Source organism: Tyto alba, unplaced genomic scaffold, assembly GCF_018691265.1.
Source record: "Tyto alba isolate M040663 unplaced genomic scaffold, T.alba_DEE_v4.0 Super-Scaffold_41, whole genome shotgun sequence".
Lineage (NCBI taxonomy): Eukaryota > Metazoa > Chordata > Aves > Strigiformes > Tytonidae > Tyto > Tyto alba.
Window position 1 is genome coordinate 23,371,576 of NW_024881317.1, and position 15,292 is coordinate 23,386,867.

Sequence of the window (15,292 nt, forward strand, 5' to 3'; positions counted from 1 at the left end):
GCTCTGGAAAGAGCGCAGTGGGTTTTGCTGACCCCGAGGCAATTTTAGAGGAGAGACCTTCATTGAGCACTACAGCTGGTTTGGCAGGTCAAATGGCAAAGGCACAGCCCACGGCACCTCCACAGACACAGAACCTGAAGCAGCACGGGCAGCGCTCCGCAGCAGCCGCGACGGGGAATGCCAACGGCTGCCCCCGTTCAGTGTGAGCACCTGAGCTACACCAGCCCACGTCCGCACACAACCGAGCCCTCAGCTGCACCAGGAGCGCATCATTCAGGCTAACGAAGGGGTAGAAGAGTGCTTCTGCATGCTGAGAACGTGTCCTTTGCCAGAAAGGTTGAGATAACTAATGAAGTTACTAAGATCATTAAGATCTTCCTGGCCTCTCTGCACCAAGAAAGAAAATACCTGCTACCAGAGTGCTAGCTGACCCATTTCCCATGTGACACAGGTACGGAGTGGTTTGCAACAGGGAAGGCAGATAAGATCTTACGCCGCTACTTACGGAACAGCCTGTGCTTCAATTCACTAAAAATTAATCAGTAAGCATTTATTTTGTTATTTTGTGTGATGTCAGAGCAAAGAAACCTGTAGTTTGTACAGCACGTTATCACAAACTTATTCCCCTTAATTAAAAAACAAAAGATGAGGTAAATTTCTCTTAAAGAGGAATATTCACTTGCTGCTTCTCATTCAAACAACTTTAACCGCTTTTCTATAACAACCCTCCTTCATGTTCGTAGACAGTTTAAAAGGCTTTTCAAACAGTGTTCACCGCTTTCCCCTTGATATCTATACCAGGCTGAGCTAGTAGAGCTGCCACTAAATTCTCTGCATGTGCAACCACTCACCTTTTCATCAGATCAACTATACTCTGATCACTGGTGGTGCTTCTGAGGAAAAGCAGAAGCAGAATCCCTGAGAGTAAGACCCCCTTCACCCTTTCATATAAATTACCCCAAAAGTTGTGTGACAGCCTCAGGCCCTTCAAAGTAACAAGTTTTAATTATTTTTAGCAGTTTATTGCTTGCTCCCCAAGCTTTTAAGAGTTTGATTAATTAGAACAATCCAGTTTGCCTGAATTTCCCTCTATATTGTAACAAGTGACACCTGCCCTTTCACCTCAGCGGTGTCTTTTCAAACCCAGCTTTCCCATCTTTGGGCAAAGTGGTCATCACTAACAGTTTTTACTTCAATATAAACATGACATGGATGTATTTTCAGAATGCTTCAGTCTATTAGAAAAGCTGAGGATCTGCTTTCTAAAAACATCAAGCACACGGCAATCAAAAGAAGACAGCTGCACAGTGTGCAGGAGTCACTGAGGAACCCCAGGAAACCAAGATAAAAATTAAAACAGTAACTTATACTGAATGCTAAGCTTCAAAACGTATATATTTATTTTGCCACAACATTCTTGCAGTCTCTCAAACTTATACTTTTAGTGCTGTCCAGCAGCTGGACATAAGCCATAACAAACTGTAAAAAACTAAACAAATATATAAAACCCAGCTCGAGTACAGGAGATGTGGTTTATCATTAGTCGAGTCAGAACACGTCTACTCTTCTTCTGAGGACTCACCATCTTCTGCGGGATCTGGTGGCAGGGGGCAAGCTCTGTAAAAACCATTATCAATTCAAAAGAGTTAGAGGAACTCAACTCTTGTTTGAAAGGCTAACAAAGCCCTTTTCCTAGAGGCTGGGTGACCTAAATGACTTTAATTAGCCCCAGACTGCACTTTGAGACATTGGGATAAAGTAGCTTGTATCAGTCCTAAGCGCTAGAAGCCCGGATGAAGCAGCACACACCTGCCTTCTGAACGAGAAAGGCTACTCGGTGCAGAAAATATCCCACACCCATACAACCTCAGACGTTCTCTATGTGTCCTTCTCAACCCAGAGAGCCACACGCAGCTTCCACACCATTTTGAGCAAGCTGAAAATTTAACTCCCATTTCACAGCTGAGTTTCAACGCTGACTAGCTTACCTATGCAACTGAAAAAAAAACAACTTGTGCCCTTATGTGAATACAGCCCTTGCTTCTTCCAGAACCTACTGCCAAGCTGTAAGTTGTTTTAGATGGTGACGCTGTGTGTCCTGCAGGGTTATCACCACCTGGTCCTTGCTCAGCCAAACAAATTTCAAATGGAAGACATGGAAGTTTTGCAGCACTTGAGTGCACATCTTTTATTTCTCCAAGAGGTAGGGTGCGTTTAAAAGTCTTTTTGTTTGCTTGTCGTTCAAGACAAATCAGGACTAATTCTTATGGGGGGCCCCCCAGGCAGTTTAGGATTATCTATATTTGGTGGAAAAAAAAAAACCTTGGCAGTGGAGAACAGAGTGTCTGTAAGACAATGTTTCACACTGCTACCATTTCAGTCAGTAGTGCAGCCTACAAGTTAATCTTTGAAGTGTCAGCTTGGTAGAGTAATTCTATTTCTGATGTACAGAAGTCACTAGCAGTCTCCTAAGCTTTTTTGAAACAGAGCTGATGGCCACGGACTCACATATCTCTGGTCTGTATGCAAAGTATGTCTGAGCACAGAGCATTTGCCTAAACTACCAATTATTCCACCCATTTTTAGAAACCCCCCACTAGGTCAGTGGAGACAGATGCTGTGTTTTACCAGACTTTGCTGAGAAATATTATTTCAATGAGGATATGAAGGTTAAGAGACACACCCTCGACTTCTTAGTGGCCACTCGCTCCTTCAAAAACAAACTGTAGTTTCAAAGCAATCATGGAGGAAAACTGGCCACAATTCATTTCATCCAAGGACGCACTGCCAGCTCCGTACACCCCACACAGGCAGCCAGGCACACCGCTCACCCCACTGTGTGAAAGCACCAGGGATTTCGCTCTTCGGTGTCACCCCACAGACAACACTGGTGCACACTTCGAAGCAACACCACCAGAGCACCAGCCGCACGCATCGCTGCTGCTCCGCAGGTGCTTTTAGCTCAGACAATTTTTGTTTTCAAGGGAAGTGAGCGTTAAGGTCAAGCAGCACCTCCCGACCGCCGGGTCACAGCGGACCCACTGGAACTTCTCAGGCGTACAGAGCCCGTTTGTTCTGCATTTTGCCTGAGATAGGCTGAGCGCCCCTTTCCTGCTCATCAGCCCCGAGGTACGGCACTTCTGCACCTCCTTCACCCCACCTCGGAGCAACGTGGGTTTGTAGGGCCTTGCAGGGCTGTTTCCGAGGTTGGGAACAAACCCGCGATTAAACACACTCCTGAGAAAGCCCCGGCGGTTCCCGGGGAGGGGGGGGGGGGGGCTGTGGGAAGACAGACGGGGGCTGCCTCCCCCCCCACACCCCGCTCCGAGCCCCGGGCAGCCGACACTGACCTTTTGGCGGCCGGCCCCGGGCCGCTGCTCCCCGCCGGGCTCCCGGTTCTCCTTCTGCGGCAGCTGCAGGAACACCCCGATGCCCCTTTGCCAGGCGGGGACAGGCCTCACGCACACCGGGTGCCCCCCGCCGCGGCGGCCCCTGCCTGCGGGGACAGCGGCCGTCAGCCCCCGCCGAGGGCCGGGGAGGGAGGGAAAGGCTGTCCGAAAGGAGAGGGGCCCGAGCCGCGCCCCGCTCTCACCTCTCTTAGCGGCCGGCGCCGGTCCCGCGTTGAGGCTGCCGGAGCCCAGCACCTTCCGGGGAGCCCGGGCGACCAGCGCTGCGGGGAGAGCGGCGGCCCCGCCATCCCCACCCAGGTGTGTCCCCACCCGGCCCCGGACCTTTGCGGCAGCCCCTGCCGCACCCCGACTTGGGCCGCACCGCCCCCGGCCCCGGCCCCGGCCCCGGCCCCGGCCCCGGCCCCGGCCCCGGCCCCGGCCCGCAGGGCAGAGCCCGCCGCCCGCCAGCGCCGCCCGGCCCATGGCAGCGCGCCGGGCCGCGCTTCCTCAGCCCCGCGCCCCGCAGTCCGCTCCCTTCGGGGCCGCCGGGCGCCGGTAACCGCATCCCGCTCCCCTCAGCCCGGCTCCCCTCAGCCCGGGTCCCCTTAGCTCCATTCCCCTCAGCCCGGCTCCCCTCAGCCCGGCTCTCCTCAGCTCCATTCCCCTCAGCCCGGCTCCCCTCAGCCCGGCTCCCCTCAGCTCCATTCCCCTCAACCCGGCTCCCCTCAGCTCCATTCCCCTCAGCTCCATTCCCCTCAGCCCGGCTCCCCTCAGCTCCATTCCCCTCAACCCGGCTCCCCTCAGCCCCATTCCCCTCAGCTCCATTCCCCTCAGCCCCACTCCCCTCAACCCGGCTCCCCTCAGCTCCATTCCCCTCAGCCCAACTCGCCTCCGCCACGCTCCCTGAAGCCCGGGTCTCCTCAGCCCGAGTTGCCTCAGCCCAGGTCCCCTCAGCCCGGCACCCCTCAGCCCGTGCCCCTCATCCCTGTTCCTGTCATCCCCGCTCCCCTCAGCCCAGCTCCCCTCAGCCACGCTCCCCAAAGCCCTGGTCCCCTCAGCCTTGCTCCCCTCATCCCGCTCCCTCAGCCCGCTCCCCTCCGCGTGGCTCCTCTCCAAGTCTTTCCCCTCAGGGTCGCTCCTGCCTGCCCACGGCCACGGCTCCCTCCCCGGGGCAGGGGATCGCTGTCCCGGGCTCCTGCGCGGCCTCATTCATCACCACAGCTCGCCTCCCCGGGGCCGGTCAGCCCTTCGGCCCCAGCGCTGCCACCCGGGAGGGGATGTGGCACACGGAGATGCCCGGCCTCCCCGCCATGGCAGGGGGGCTCTCGCTGCTCCCTCCCCTCTGCCCTCCTCGTTGCAGGGGCTGGCACCCACAGCCCAGCACCGGCACTCACCCCCCGTTGGTACCGCAGCAGGCCGGGGGGCAGAGGAGGAAGAGGGGTATCGCTCCCCACAGCAACAAATTGCGATGGCTGCGCTCAGCTGTGGGCAGTGCTGCCGGCACCACTGAGACCTTCCGAGAGAGGGAAGTTTGTTCCCTTCCCAGGTGCTGGCAGAGACGAAGTCTTGGCTCCTGAGAGTTTGCTGCCTGACTCTAGCACTTTTAAAAATGTGTCAGCAAGTCGCAGTGGCTGGGAGTATGGAAAGCCCTGCAGCGTGCCACATTTTGGTCCAAGACACTTTTTTTTTTTTTTTCTCTGCACCAGTGTGAGTTCAGGTGGGTTCAGCATGAGTTCGCAGGGAACAGGGTGGGAGGACTGCTCTGGCTGAGAAGTGTTTCTTCCTGGTCTTTTCCAGCATGACCTGTTCCTGGATCAAACACGCTGCAGGACTGAGTGGCACGTCGAGGGACCGGCACTGCCCGCGGGTAACCCAGGCCCCTGGGGTGTGTCCCCAGGGAACAAGGCAGCAAGCCAGGAGGGACACAGAGGCAGCTGGGGAGCCCACCTGGGGATGGGATGGGCCCATTTGTCACCTCCCGCCTCCAGGCTATGCCTGGAGCTCCCTCTGACGTGCACATGAAGCTTTGCCGCGCAAAGATTCAGCTCAGCAGCACATGGGGAGGAGGCCAGGTAGCCCCGATTTCAGGGCCAGGGCGCGTTATGACAAATTATATCGCGGTCTCCCCGAGGTGAGGCTCCTTGGTGGCAGCTGCACCCCGCGAACATGGTGTGAGCTGCGCGGGCAGCCGAGGGCCTCGCCGTGCTTTAGCCTGGTGCCTTTGCGGAGGCGATGAACATCACTCTCCGACACCCAGCAGGTGCTGTATTTTTTCTAAGAAATCGCGCCGTCAGTTGTCCAGTGGGTCCGATGTCTCAGTGGCTGTTGGTCCCACAGGCGTTCCCTCCCTTTCCAGGTTGTTGCTCCCTTTATCTTTTAATGTGTGTTCACTTCATCAGGCTTTTAGTGCTGGCTTTTGTTTTTTGTAAATGATGGCCTATTTCTCCATTCCCTTCTATCTTGTGGTACTGGCACCTGTGAGCTGAGTAAAATGTTTTTACTTCGAGACGTGCTTTTGGTTTTTAAAGAGTGGACTACGACACCCTAAGCCCAACCCAAATTATTCCCTCCTCTCCCTACAAGCCCATGCAGACCGGTGAGCTGCACTTTTTCTTTCTTTCACCAAATTTACACGGCTTCTGGCCTTTGCCTCCAGGGGAGTCGCTCCGGCAGAGCTCTGCGGTCACCCGTGGGCTGGCGGGGAAGAGATTCGGGGGCGCAGCGCGCCTGCCTGCGGGCGAGAAAAAGCCTCTCGTCGAACAGCCCACGGAGAGGCGCGGGTGTGCGCGGGGTTCGGCGCGGAGCCCCCGCCGCGGGGTGAACCGGGGGCCGGAACGGTCGCGCCGCGGCCGCGTTCCCGGGGGGGGACGCACAGGGCGGCGGGGTGTGGTGCGGCGCCGCTTCCCTTCCCCCGCGCGGCAAATGGCGGCGCCCAGCTCGCTCCTGGCCTGGTGCGTCCAGCACCTTCGCGGAGACTTCGGGCTGGACGTGGGCGAGGAGGTGGTGAGGTGAGGCGAGCGGGGACGGGGCCGAGCGGGTCCCTCCCCTCCCGGCCCGCCGCGGCGGCTCCTCGCGTCGCCTCCGGGTTTCCCTCGGCCCCGCGGGCCCACGCACACGGAAAATGGTGTTTTCAGGGCCGCTCCCGGGAATCTCCGCCCTGGGTGGTCCCACGGGTGGGCGCCCCGCGAGGTGGTGGGGAGCAGTGTGGGATCCTTGCGGGTGGTTGGGGAAAGGCTTGCTGCTGTGTCCTTATGTATATTTTAAGCAGAAGCTTGCTGGTTTGTGGTTAGGTATTGCTTTTACATGACTTGGTGGGAACTGGAGTCTTGGTGGATATTGTAGTGGTTGGCAGAAGGAGTAGGGGAATGTCACTCCGTGCTGGAATGGGGAGAAAGACAAGTTACCTTACGTTTTGTTTTTTTTTTTTTTTTTTTTTTTTTTGGTTTTTTTTTTTTTTTTTTTCAGTGAAAGAGCCACAGGGAATGTCCCAAGTGTCTGTCTCAAAATTTGACTTATAAACCCATTTCTTATCATGATCTCTGCAGAAACCTGCTCTGAAGACGAGAGATAATTTGCATACGTGCGCGATTAGACTGTTGGTTTCCTCAGAACAAAGGCCCCCTTACCCATTTTTCTCCATCCCACCCTCTTGCAGGTACATTTTGTCAATAACAAATGAGGACGAGATCCGGGAGTACGTCATTGACCTCATTCAGGGCACTGATGGGAAAAAGAGTCAGTTTGTGGAAGAACTGCTGGCCAGGTGGCGGAAATCCTCCCAGCTGCTCTCTGAGCCTTTTCCAGCGTATCGGAGAAAGGATGGTGAGTGGTATGAGGAGGAAAGAATTAAAAGTCTCAAATAAGGTTGTCTCACTTATTCTGTCATAAACATTTACAAGCCATGAATACCTCTGACTATTTGTGTTCTTCGTGACAGTGTAAAGCCTGTTTTTTATTCACCTAGTAAGAGTTCAGGGACATCTTTCTCTTGCTGGTAGTTACCCAGCCTTTCTTTGTGCTTATGCACACTTCCAGAGACTCCGGAAGCACCTCGGGCTGGAGACCAAGCGAAAAAGGGTAAACGCAAAGGCAGGAACAAGCAGGAGACGCCTGCGTACGCTGAGCCAAGTGCACACGTAGAGGAGGTGAAAACCCCCCTGGACCTGGCCAAGGTGAGTGTGCCTGCTGCGCCAGGGCAGGCTGCGTGTCGGCGGGTGCTGAGGGCATGCTTTAGGTCCTGCTAACAAACAGTGCGATTGGAAAGCGGAGATAAACCTTCAGAAATACGAATCCTTTGTCGTCAGAGTCCTGATGAAAGGGGTTATGTGCCTGAAAGCATGTTTGTGTTTCCCAGCTACGTCACAGGGTTTAATAAATGCTTGCCTCCCCCTGCGAATCCTTTCTTGTCTCGTATACAGCTCAACTGCTGTGAGATACACATTTGCGGTTCTTTGTTCGCTCTCAGGCAGCGTGCAGCGTGGCAGCCACCAGCTGTAACCTGAGCAAAAACTTTGTCAGCCGTTGGGATAGGTGAGGGTCCCACGCTGCAAGCGCGCTGCTGGCAAGTTGTACGGTTGGCGGCTGCTCCCGTGCGTTGGCCGTTCAAAGCTGACGGCGGGTTTGGACGGGCCGTGCTCATGCACCTCTGTGTCCGTCCGGGAGCGTCGCTGCTGCGGGGCAAATAACACAAGGATGGGGAGAACAACTGTGTATATTTGTGGAGAGTGTTGTGTTTTGTTAATGGAGAGTAAAATAGTCATCAGGTAGCGACCATGTCAAAATGGATTTTATTCTCCCCCGCCCCCAAAGAAGCCTGGATGACAGAGCAGACAACGGAATTAGATGCTGTAATTAGTAATAAAAAGTATTTCTTTAAAGCACAGGTGTGCAGGTTGAAGAATTAAGGAAGCCACCAAGTGGGTAGAACGTTCCTTCTTGCTGTATTTAAAACTTCCCGGCCACGCTGAACAAAGGTGTAATTGGCAACTGAAATATTTCAGGCTGCTTCGGAGAGGAAGCCTTGGGCGCCAGATAGAGGAATCTGAGAGCTGTAGCGAGTGTCGTTCCGCTGAGCAGCAGCTCTGGTCTGGCCAGTTCCCTCTGCTGTTCAGCTCCACTCCTGCACCTTTAGTGTTGAGACTGAGATGTTGTTTGATTTTTGTGGAGACATTTTTTGCAGTACTCATAAACAGCCTGAGCTGCAACGAAAGAAACTGCAAAATAAGAACATAAAAATGCTAAAAAACAAGAAATCCTTCTATTTTCAAGCAGCACAAGGCCACACAGCAAGCAGCCGTTGCCTTTCTCTCTGATAGTTAACTAAATTTTTGCAGCAGACTTGCTTTCCATTCAGCAGAACCATTTCTCCCAGCCAGTGCATCAGATATGATGATCTTTGCTGTCAGGTGTTAATTACCTAGGCTGAATTTCTGGATTTTATGTCTGGTGTAGTGGGTTTTGACTCAGAGCTACTCGCTGGCAACCCAGGCTCCTTGCTTAGCTACGGATCCAGCTGTACAACTGTGGTTCTGGGTTGCATCCAATACAGAAGATCACTCTGTTTCTGGCTGAGCACAAGAGTGTGCTCTGCAGGAATAAGTGTGTGGGTGTGCAGCGTGCTTGGCTTGCAGTGGAGGAACTTACAGTGGAAGGACTTACAGTCCTTCGTGCTGTAAACATTGAGCACCTTGCACCTCCTAGAAATAAATTTCATGATTTATTCAGGTGCAACCCTGACTGAGCAACATCCAAATCCTGAGAGTCAAGGTTGCAGCTGAATAAATAGTGGAACTTAAATTTATGGTTTTTAATTGAAGTTTTTATAGGAGGGAGGCTGGAGTATTTGTAAAATAAAAAAATACATTTTTTGAGCTGGAGGGTTAAAAATAGTAATGTTCCATTTCCTTGTAGATATCTTCTAACATAATTTGAAAAAAAAAACAAACCTGAGAAAGCTCTGCCAAGGTTTCCTTAACCAAGGTTGCTTTATCTGTATTTTTGTTTGTTTGGTTGGTGGTTGTTTTGTTTTGCTTTGCTTTGTTTTGTTTTTTTCATGGCAGTAGTGTTTGGATCTGGCAGTGACAGTACAGCCAGTTGGGTGGAACTGGGGGGACTGGAAATGCTGCATCTGTTTGTCACTAAACCAGTAGCCTGCTGCTGTTGAGAGCAGGTAAAAAGAGTCAAGACAAGAGGTGTCCTAATGCCACAACATGGCACTGTCACTGAGGAGAGCAGCGTGGGAGGACGTGGGATGTAGAAGCAGTGCTAGGTGAGGTGTGGGTCAGGGAGCAGGAGCGATCCTCTAGCACGCAGCAGGCAGAGAAAGGGAGCTGTTGTTCTGTGGTGAATGAAAGCAGGCTTTCTGGGAAAGCGTTTCCGAAAAATCCTCTTTTCTGTTGTTGAGAGAGACTGTGGAGAGGACAGGCAAAGAAAAGCTGCGCTTGAGCTGCAAGAGGATTTTCAAGTGTGTCACAGGCACGACAACTAAAGGCTTGAGAATGCATTTATGTTGGAGTGCTGCTTGCTGAAATAGGTAAGGGTAATAAGTCCTAGACTTTCTTGGTCATGGCTGGCATGCAGTTCATGGCTGAAACCCGTGGCATCTAGTGTTATGAGACAGGTTTGTGCCTGGAGTGTGTTGTACTTACTTCCCAAAGCATCTGGTTTTGACTATTGCCAGAGAAATGGTAGCAGTTGGCTTTGTTCTGTTCCCTTGCAATGATTTATGTGCTGTAATTAATTCCTGCAATTAACTTCTCAACAATTCACTTCTCAGCCGGTAGCTGCAGGAGATGTCGGGTGGGAGGAGGAACCCTTTGTTTCTTTGATCAAAATGTAAGGTCTGAGGGAGAAAATAGAGAATTCCGCTATTAGCTTCTTAATCCAGCCATCATCTAAAATATCTTGCTTTGTTTCTGATCAGGGTTTCTCTATTTCGACCTGACCCAAAGCTTGGTCCCTGACCCAAAGCAAGCTTAGTCCCTGACCCAAAGCTTAGTCCCTCACCCAAAGCCTGACTGACTGGAGTCCCTGAATGAAACTCAGAGGTGAATCACAGAATCACTGGTGCCAAGTCATGAAACAAGGAGGAGAATTTACATTGCAAGCTAAATACTTGAATGTGCAGTTCATGACAAAGCTCTGCTCAGGTGGCTGTGCTGGGTGGAATATTTAAAAAATGCTGGGTGGTGAACTGGCTGTGAATGAAGAGGTCCTGCTGCCACCGACAGCTGTTTCTGGACACAGGCACACACAGGACTTGATAGTTATGAGCAGGGCATTGCTACAATCTAAATAGCCCCTGAAAATAAATCTGGGAGTAGCTGAGCTGCTGTTCGAAGCTGTTAAATACCTGTGGGTTGATACTGCAAGCCTGGAGGACTGACAGCACGCCTGCTGTTTAGACCCAAGCAGTTTTAGCTTTCAGAGGCAGCAAACATCAAGTGGATCAGCAACTTCCTTATGTCCTTGCTTTGTTTAGATTCCTCAGACTTTTTCTGGCAAGCCTAAGCTTGTCTTTCCATTGAATCTGGGGTCTGGTCCAAGTTTCATTCCAGTTAAGCAGAATAACACTTGTCTGAGTCTCCCCAGCCTGTTCAAGGGTCAGTGTGTTCTCTCTGCTGCCAATATTGCAGTGCGAATACAGTTTGTTTGTTTATTTTTTTTTTTTTGCTTCTCAGGCACAGGAGAACAGCAGTGGAGTCAGCAGCAGTAGCAATTCCTCTAAGAAGAAGCCCAAATATGTCAGCCTGTATACCAAGGAGGGGCAAGACAAACTGGCCGTCCTGATCCCTGGGCGTCACGCCTGCGAGTGCCTGGGCCAGAAGCACAGGCTCATCAACAACTGCCTGGTTTGCGGGCGCATTGTCTGTGAGCAGGAGGGCTCTGGACCCTGCTTGTTCTGTGGTGCTCTGGTTAGTAACGAGGTGGTTTTCATTTGCTGTGTTTGAACGTGGTGTAGTTTGCCCAGAGCTTTGAAACGGCGTGGGACTGAATCAGCCTCTCAGATCAAAGTTCCTCTAGCAAGGATCTCCAAGCTCTACAGCTGGGTGGGAAAGAGCCTGTGCTGTCTCCTTCTAGGGGAAGCAGAACTGCCGTGGCTTTAAGTCGCCTTGTGTTTCTTTTATGATATGCCGCGTCAGAGAGCGGAGAGATTTCCCTCATAATTTACAGCACTTTGGAGCTTGCCTGATTTATGACAGTCCCCTGTGGCTGGCCTGCGCATCACCGTGGCGTCCAAAATGTGTGCAAGGCATCAGCCCCATCCTGGGCACAGCCCTGGGAGCCTTGTGAGGGGCCAGAGACACGTCCAGGGCCAGTGTGCTGATGTTTCTTCGACACTTGTGCAGTATACGTCATTTGGGGTACCTGTTACACCCTGTATTTGGTTGAAAGGGCACCTTTGGGAGAAAGGGGGCGAGTTCATGATGGCAGATTAAGTAAAGTTAACTTCAGGAGAAAGGAAAATACTGGTTGGATGGAGAAAATGTTTTAAATCAGCTTGGTTGCTATTTTTAAAGATCTGTTTAACTCCAACGGCCAACCAAGACAATTGATTACACCTTTGTGTTAAGCACTGTTCATCTGCTCGGGGAGGTTCTGATTGCATTTCTCATCTTTTGAGATCACCTAGCGGTGTGCCCACCCACAGAACCAGGGAAGACCAAGTTATACATTTCTCATGCATTGCTTTTAGTAAAGAACAAGATTTTGGGATTCTCCCTGTGTAAATAACACCGAAGGGAAGGAGGTGTGGACTAAGTTGGCCATTTTAAACAGCTTACCCTGAGCTGTTGTCTCAGGCTCTGAAGCTGGTCAAGCATGTGATGTCCTTTCTAAGTCTTCATTTTCTCTTTTTTTCCCCTTAGGTGTGCACTAAAGAAGAGCAGGACATTCTTCAACGGGACTCAAACAAGAGCCAGAAGTTGCTGAAGAAGCTCATGGCAGGTCAGTAGCAATTACATACCTGTAATGTAACGAATACCAACTGTTATGCAACAGCAGGAGCCCTCCTGTGCCTCACTCTGCTACACTTGCCTTGATATTGTGTAGGAATGAGAGTGTATGTGTCCTGGTGTGTAAATGGTCTAGGTCCATTCATCTGAATCGTAAAGAGCTGCTGGCAAATTCTAAAGGTAATTCTTTCTCGGGAGCTGACACCTGAATGTTGCTCTGGGATGTAAATTGCCAGGACAGTTTGTGAACTTCATTTGCTTCAGAATTTACTGAGCCACTTGTCCTTGTTGCTGCGTGGTGTCTGTGGTGGGCATTAAAAGGATTGCAGGGAAGTTGCCTCCTTGCATCCTCTCTGCAAGCACTCAGCAGCATTTCTGGGCTTGAACAGAGGTGATAACTGTGAGTGTCAAATGGCAGCTTATAATGTCCTTACCCAGAGGCCCCAGGGCTGCTCGTTAGGCATTCCTGAATCAATCACATGAACTGGATCATTGTAGCAGTCCTTGAAAATTAGGATAAGTCTCACGTGGAATGTGTGCTGTGGAAGATGAAGTGCTGCTATCTGATTTGCTGGGTCTAGAGAGGCGGTGGTTAATATTTTCTAATGACTCTTCTTGTCTAACACTTATCTTGGGAGCTAAAAATAGGAACAGAGCCAAGGAAAGCAAGAGGAAATAATACCCAGTCTCCCAGAGAAGACCTGTGCGTTATGGAGATGTTTGTCTGAGTTTAGCTGAAATATAGCCAAGGTCACAGTGTTCTTGGTTGAAAAATACACTTTGCTGAAGAACTGGGGAAATATTTACTCTGGGTCTCGGTGTCAACTTCTCTTTAGAGCTGCAGAGATGGCGGGAGGCCCTGGAAGTCCTTGAGAGTAACAGCTGATCACCGAGTTGGTCTGTTTATAATCTAACCGTAGAGACCCTGGTGTACTTCAAGATCCCCTTTTCTTACCCATTTTATCGGTCTTCCCTTCTGCCCCTGTCAGACCCTGCCAGGTCTTGCTTTGTCCACTGTGTAGGTGGAAGCTGAAAAGCTGTTAGCTGTTTGTCTTGGGAGTGAAAAAATGTGGATCAGCCATGACAGGGAAATGCAGGCTTTCTTGTTTCCCTGAAATAAAGGCGTTAGCCTGCGTGATGTCTTCTGTGAAATACATTGGTTTGTTCCATTGTGGCTTTGATGCAACCTTTTTTCTTTTGGTTCCCTTTTGTTTGGTTGGTTGGGTTTTGGCCCCTTGCCACAGATGGTAAGAAAGAGGAGATCCTTGCTGGGAATAGATTGCCTCATCTCTAACAATAGCTGGTCTGAAAAACCTGCTGAGGTGTGTTGGGGGAGGATTTCATTTGCGAGAGGCTCATATAGCAGCAGACGGAAGGCTTGCTCTGTGCATAACTGGCAATTGTCAGCAATCTGTCATGACCAAGAGTCTCTTGTGGAGGTAACAACACTTCGGAGAGAATTTGGCTTTTAGGAGGGGACTCGAGGCCTGTGGTTGGTGAGGGGTGGAATTTGGACTGCCCAAATTGCTAGGGAAGGATGAAGGACAATCAAAGACCGAGACTTTCTCTCTAAACACTACCTAGACGTTGTCACTGTGGTATTTAAATGCTTCCTCCTCTTTGGAGGAAGGAGTCTGTGAAAGGTGCTGGGGGAAAAATTAGGGCATGAACCTGGTTTGGAAAGGTGCTGATCTTGCAAAGTTCTTTTAGCTCCTTGAATGGCATTTGTTTAGGGGGCATTTCTGCAGCCAGGCCCACCGAGATTGGGCTTTAAACGACTGACTATTGAGCTGTGATTTGTTTTCTATCTCAGGCGCTGAAAGTTCAGGCAATTTGGATGCCATAAGCAAAGACTTACTGCCTCGACAGGAAGCTCGTCTCAAAGCAGGCCTGGAGATGGCTGTGAAACACAAAGACAAGTTGTTGGAATTTGACAGGACAAGGTAAGGCTCTAGCAGTGAGACTATCATAAAATAGCGTAAATTATCTGGCAGGCTAAGCTTCCTTTAACAGAAATATTAGAGAGTTCCTTCTAAAACCTAGGCTGTAGCTACAGACACCTTAACGCTGGCGTTTGGTGGAACAAGAGTGAACCCCTTGAATGGGTCCCGTTTGGATGTCCTTGCTTTGTGCCCCTGACAGTCCGATGCTCTAGAGGGAACAGAAAGGAGCTGGCAGGAAGGCAGGTTTGGGGCAGTCAGCACCGTGTCACTGTCCCACTATGCTCATCCTCTGCCCTTGCGGTTGTTTCTCACCAGCGTGCGTCGAACCCAGGTCATTGACGATGAATCAGATTACTTTGCCACGGACTCCAACCAGTGGCTCTCCAAGCAGGAAAGGGAAGCCCTCCAGAAGAGAGAGCAGGAGCTGCGGGAGCTGCGTCACGCCTCTCGGCTCGCTAAAAAAATCACCATCGACTTCGCTGGCAGGCAGATCCTGGAGGAGGACAACGGCATGGCTGAGTACCACAGCAAGTGAGTGAGAACGGGCAGCGCGAAGGCCTGAGAGCAGGGAGGTGAAAATCGTTATGGATAGTGGTCTGGCTGAATCTGGAAGAGCAAGTGTAAGGAAAGCTGAGCAGGCCGATCCCTTGAAGGGCACCTCTGAGACTAGGATGTGAGTTTTGCATTCTTTTTTCCTTGAGGGTCTTCTTGGCTTGCAGCATATCATCTCTTCCAGTACAGCTCCGCTGAGACCCTCTCCGAAGCCCAACTGTGTGAGGCTTGCACGAGGGTTCAGTAGCTGATCTGTCTGTTAAAGGTAAAGCTGCCCTGGAAAGAGGTGTTACAAAAGGCCCATCTCAGCAGAACCAGTTGACCTCAAATTCAAAGCCAGCTGAGTTTCTGCAGTAGAGTGACTGTTCAAATGAGAAATCAGACCGAACAAGGAAATCGTTTCATTAGGGGAGGTGGTAAAAAAAATGCTTTGGGTCAGAAGCATTTGTGCAGG

At 51.2% G+C, this 15,292-nt stretch overlaps 1 protein-coding gene across 2 annotated transcripts in view; it reads left to right on the forward strand.

The window, feature by feature from the left end:
- The first annotated feature begins 6,245 nt into the window (after positions 1-6,245).
- The window catches only part of TRIP4 (thyroid hormone receptor interactor 4), a 33,949-nt gene continuing 24,902 nt past the window's right edge, over positions 6,246-15,292 (forward strand). The window contains exons 1-7 of one of the 2 annotated variants that reach the window (XM_042804392.1): positions 6,246-6,397; positions 7,045-7,211; positions 7,425-7,561; positions 11,069-11,302; positions 12,257-12,335; positions 14,157-14,286; positions 14,602-14,817. In XM_042804392.1, the coding sequence (XP_042660326.1) occupies positions 6,312-6,397; positions 7,045-7,211; positions 7,425-7,561; positions 11,069-11,302; positions 12,257-12,335; positions 14,157-14,286; positions 14,602-14,817 (1,049 nt within the window). In that variant the 5' untranslated portion in view covers positions 6,246-6,311. The remainder of the gene's footprint in view (positions 6,398-7,044; positions 7,212-7,424; positions 7,562-11,068; positions 11,303-12,256; positions 12,336-14,156; positions 14,287-14,601; positions 14,818-15,292) is intronic. The other variant, XM_042804391.1, reaches the window with a different exon arrangement.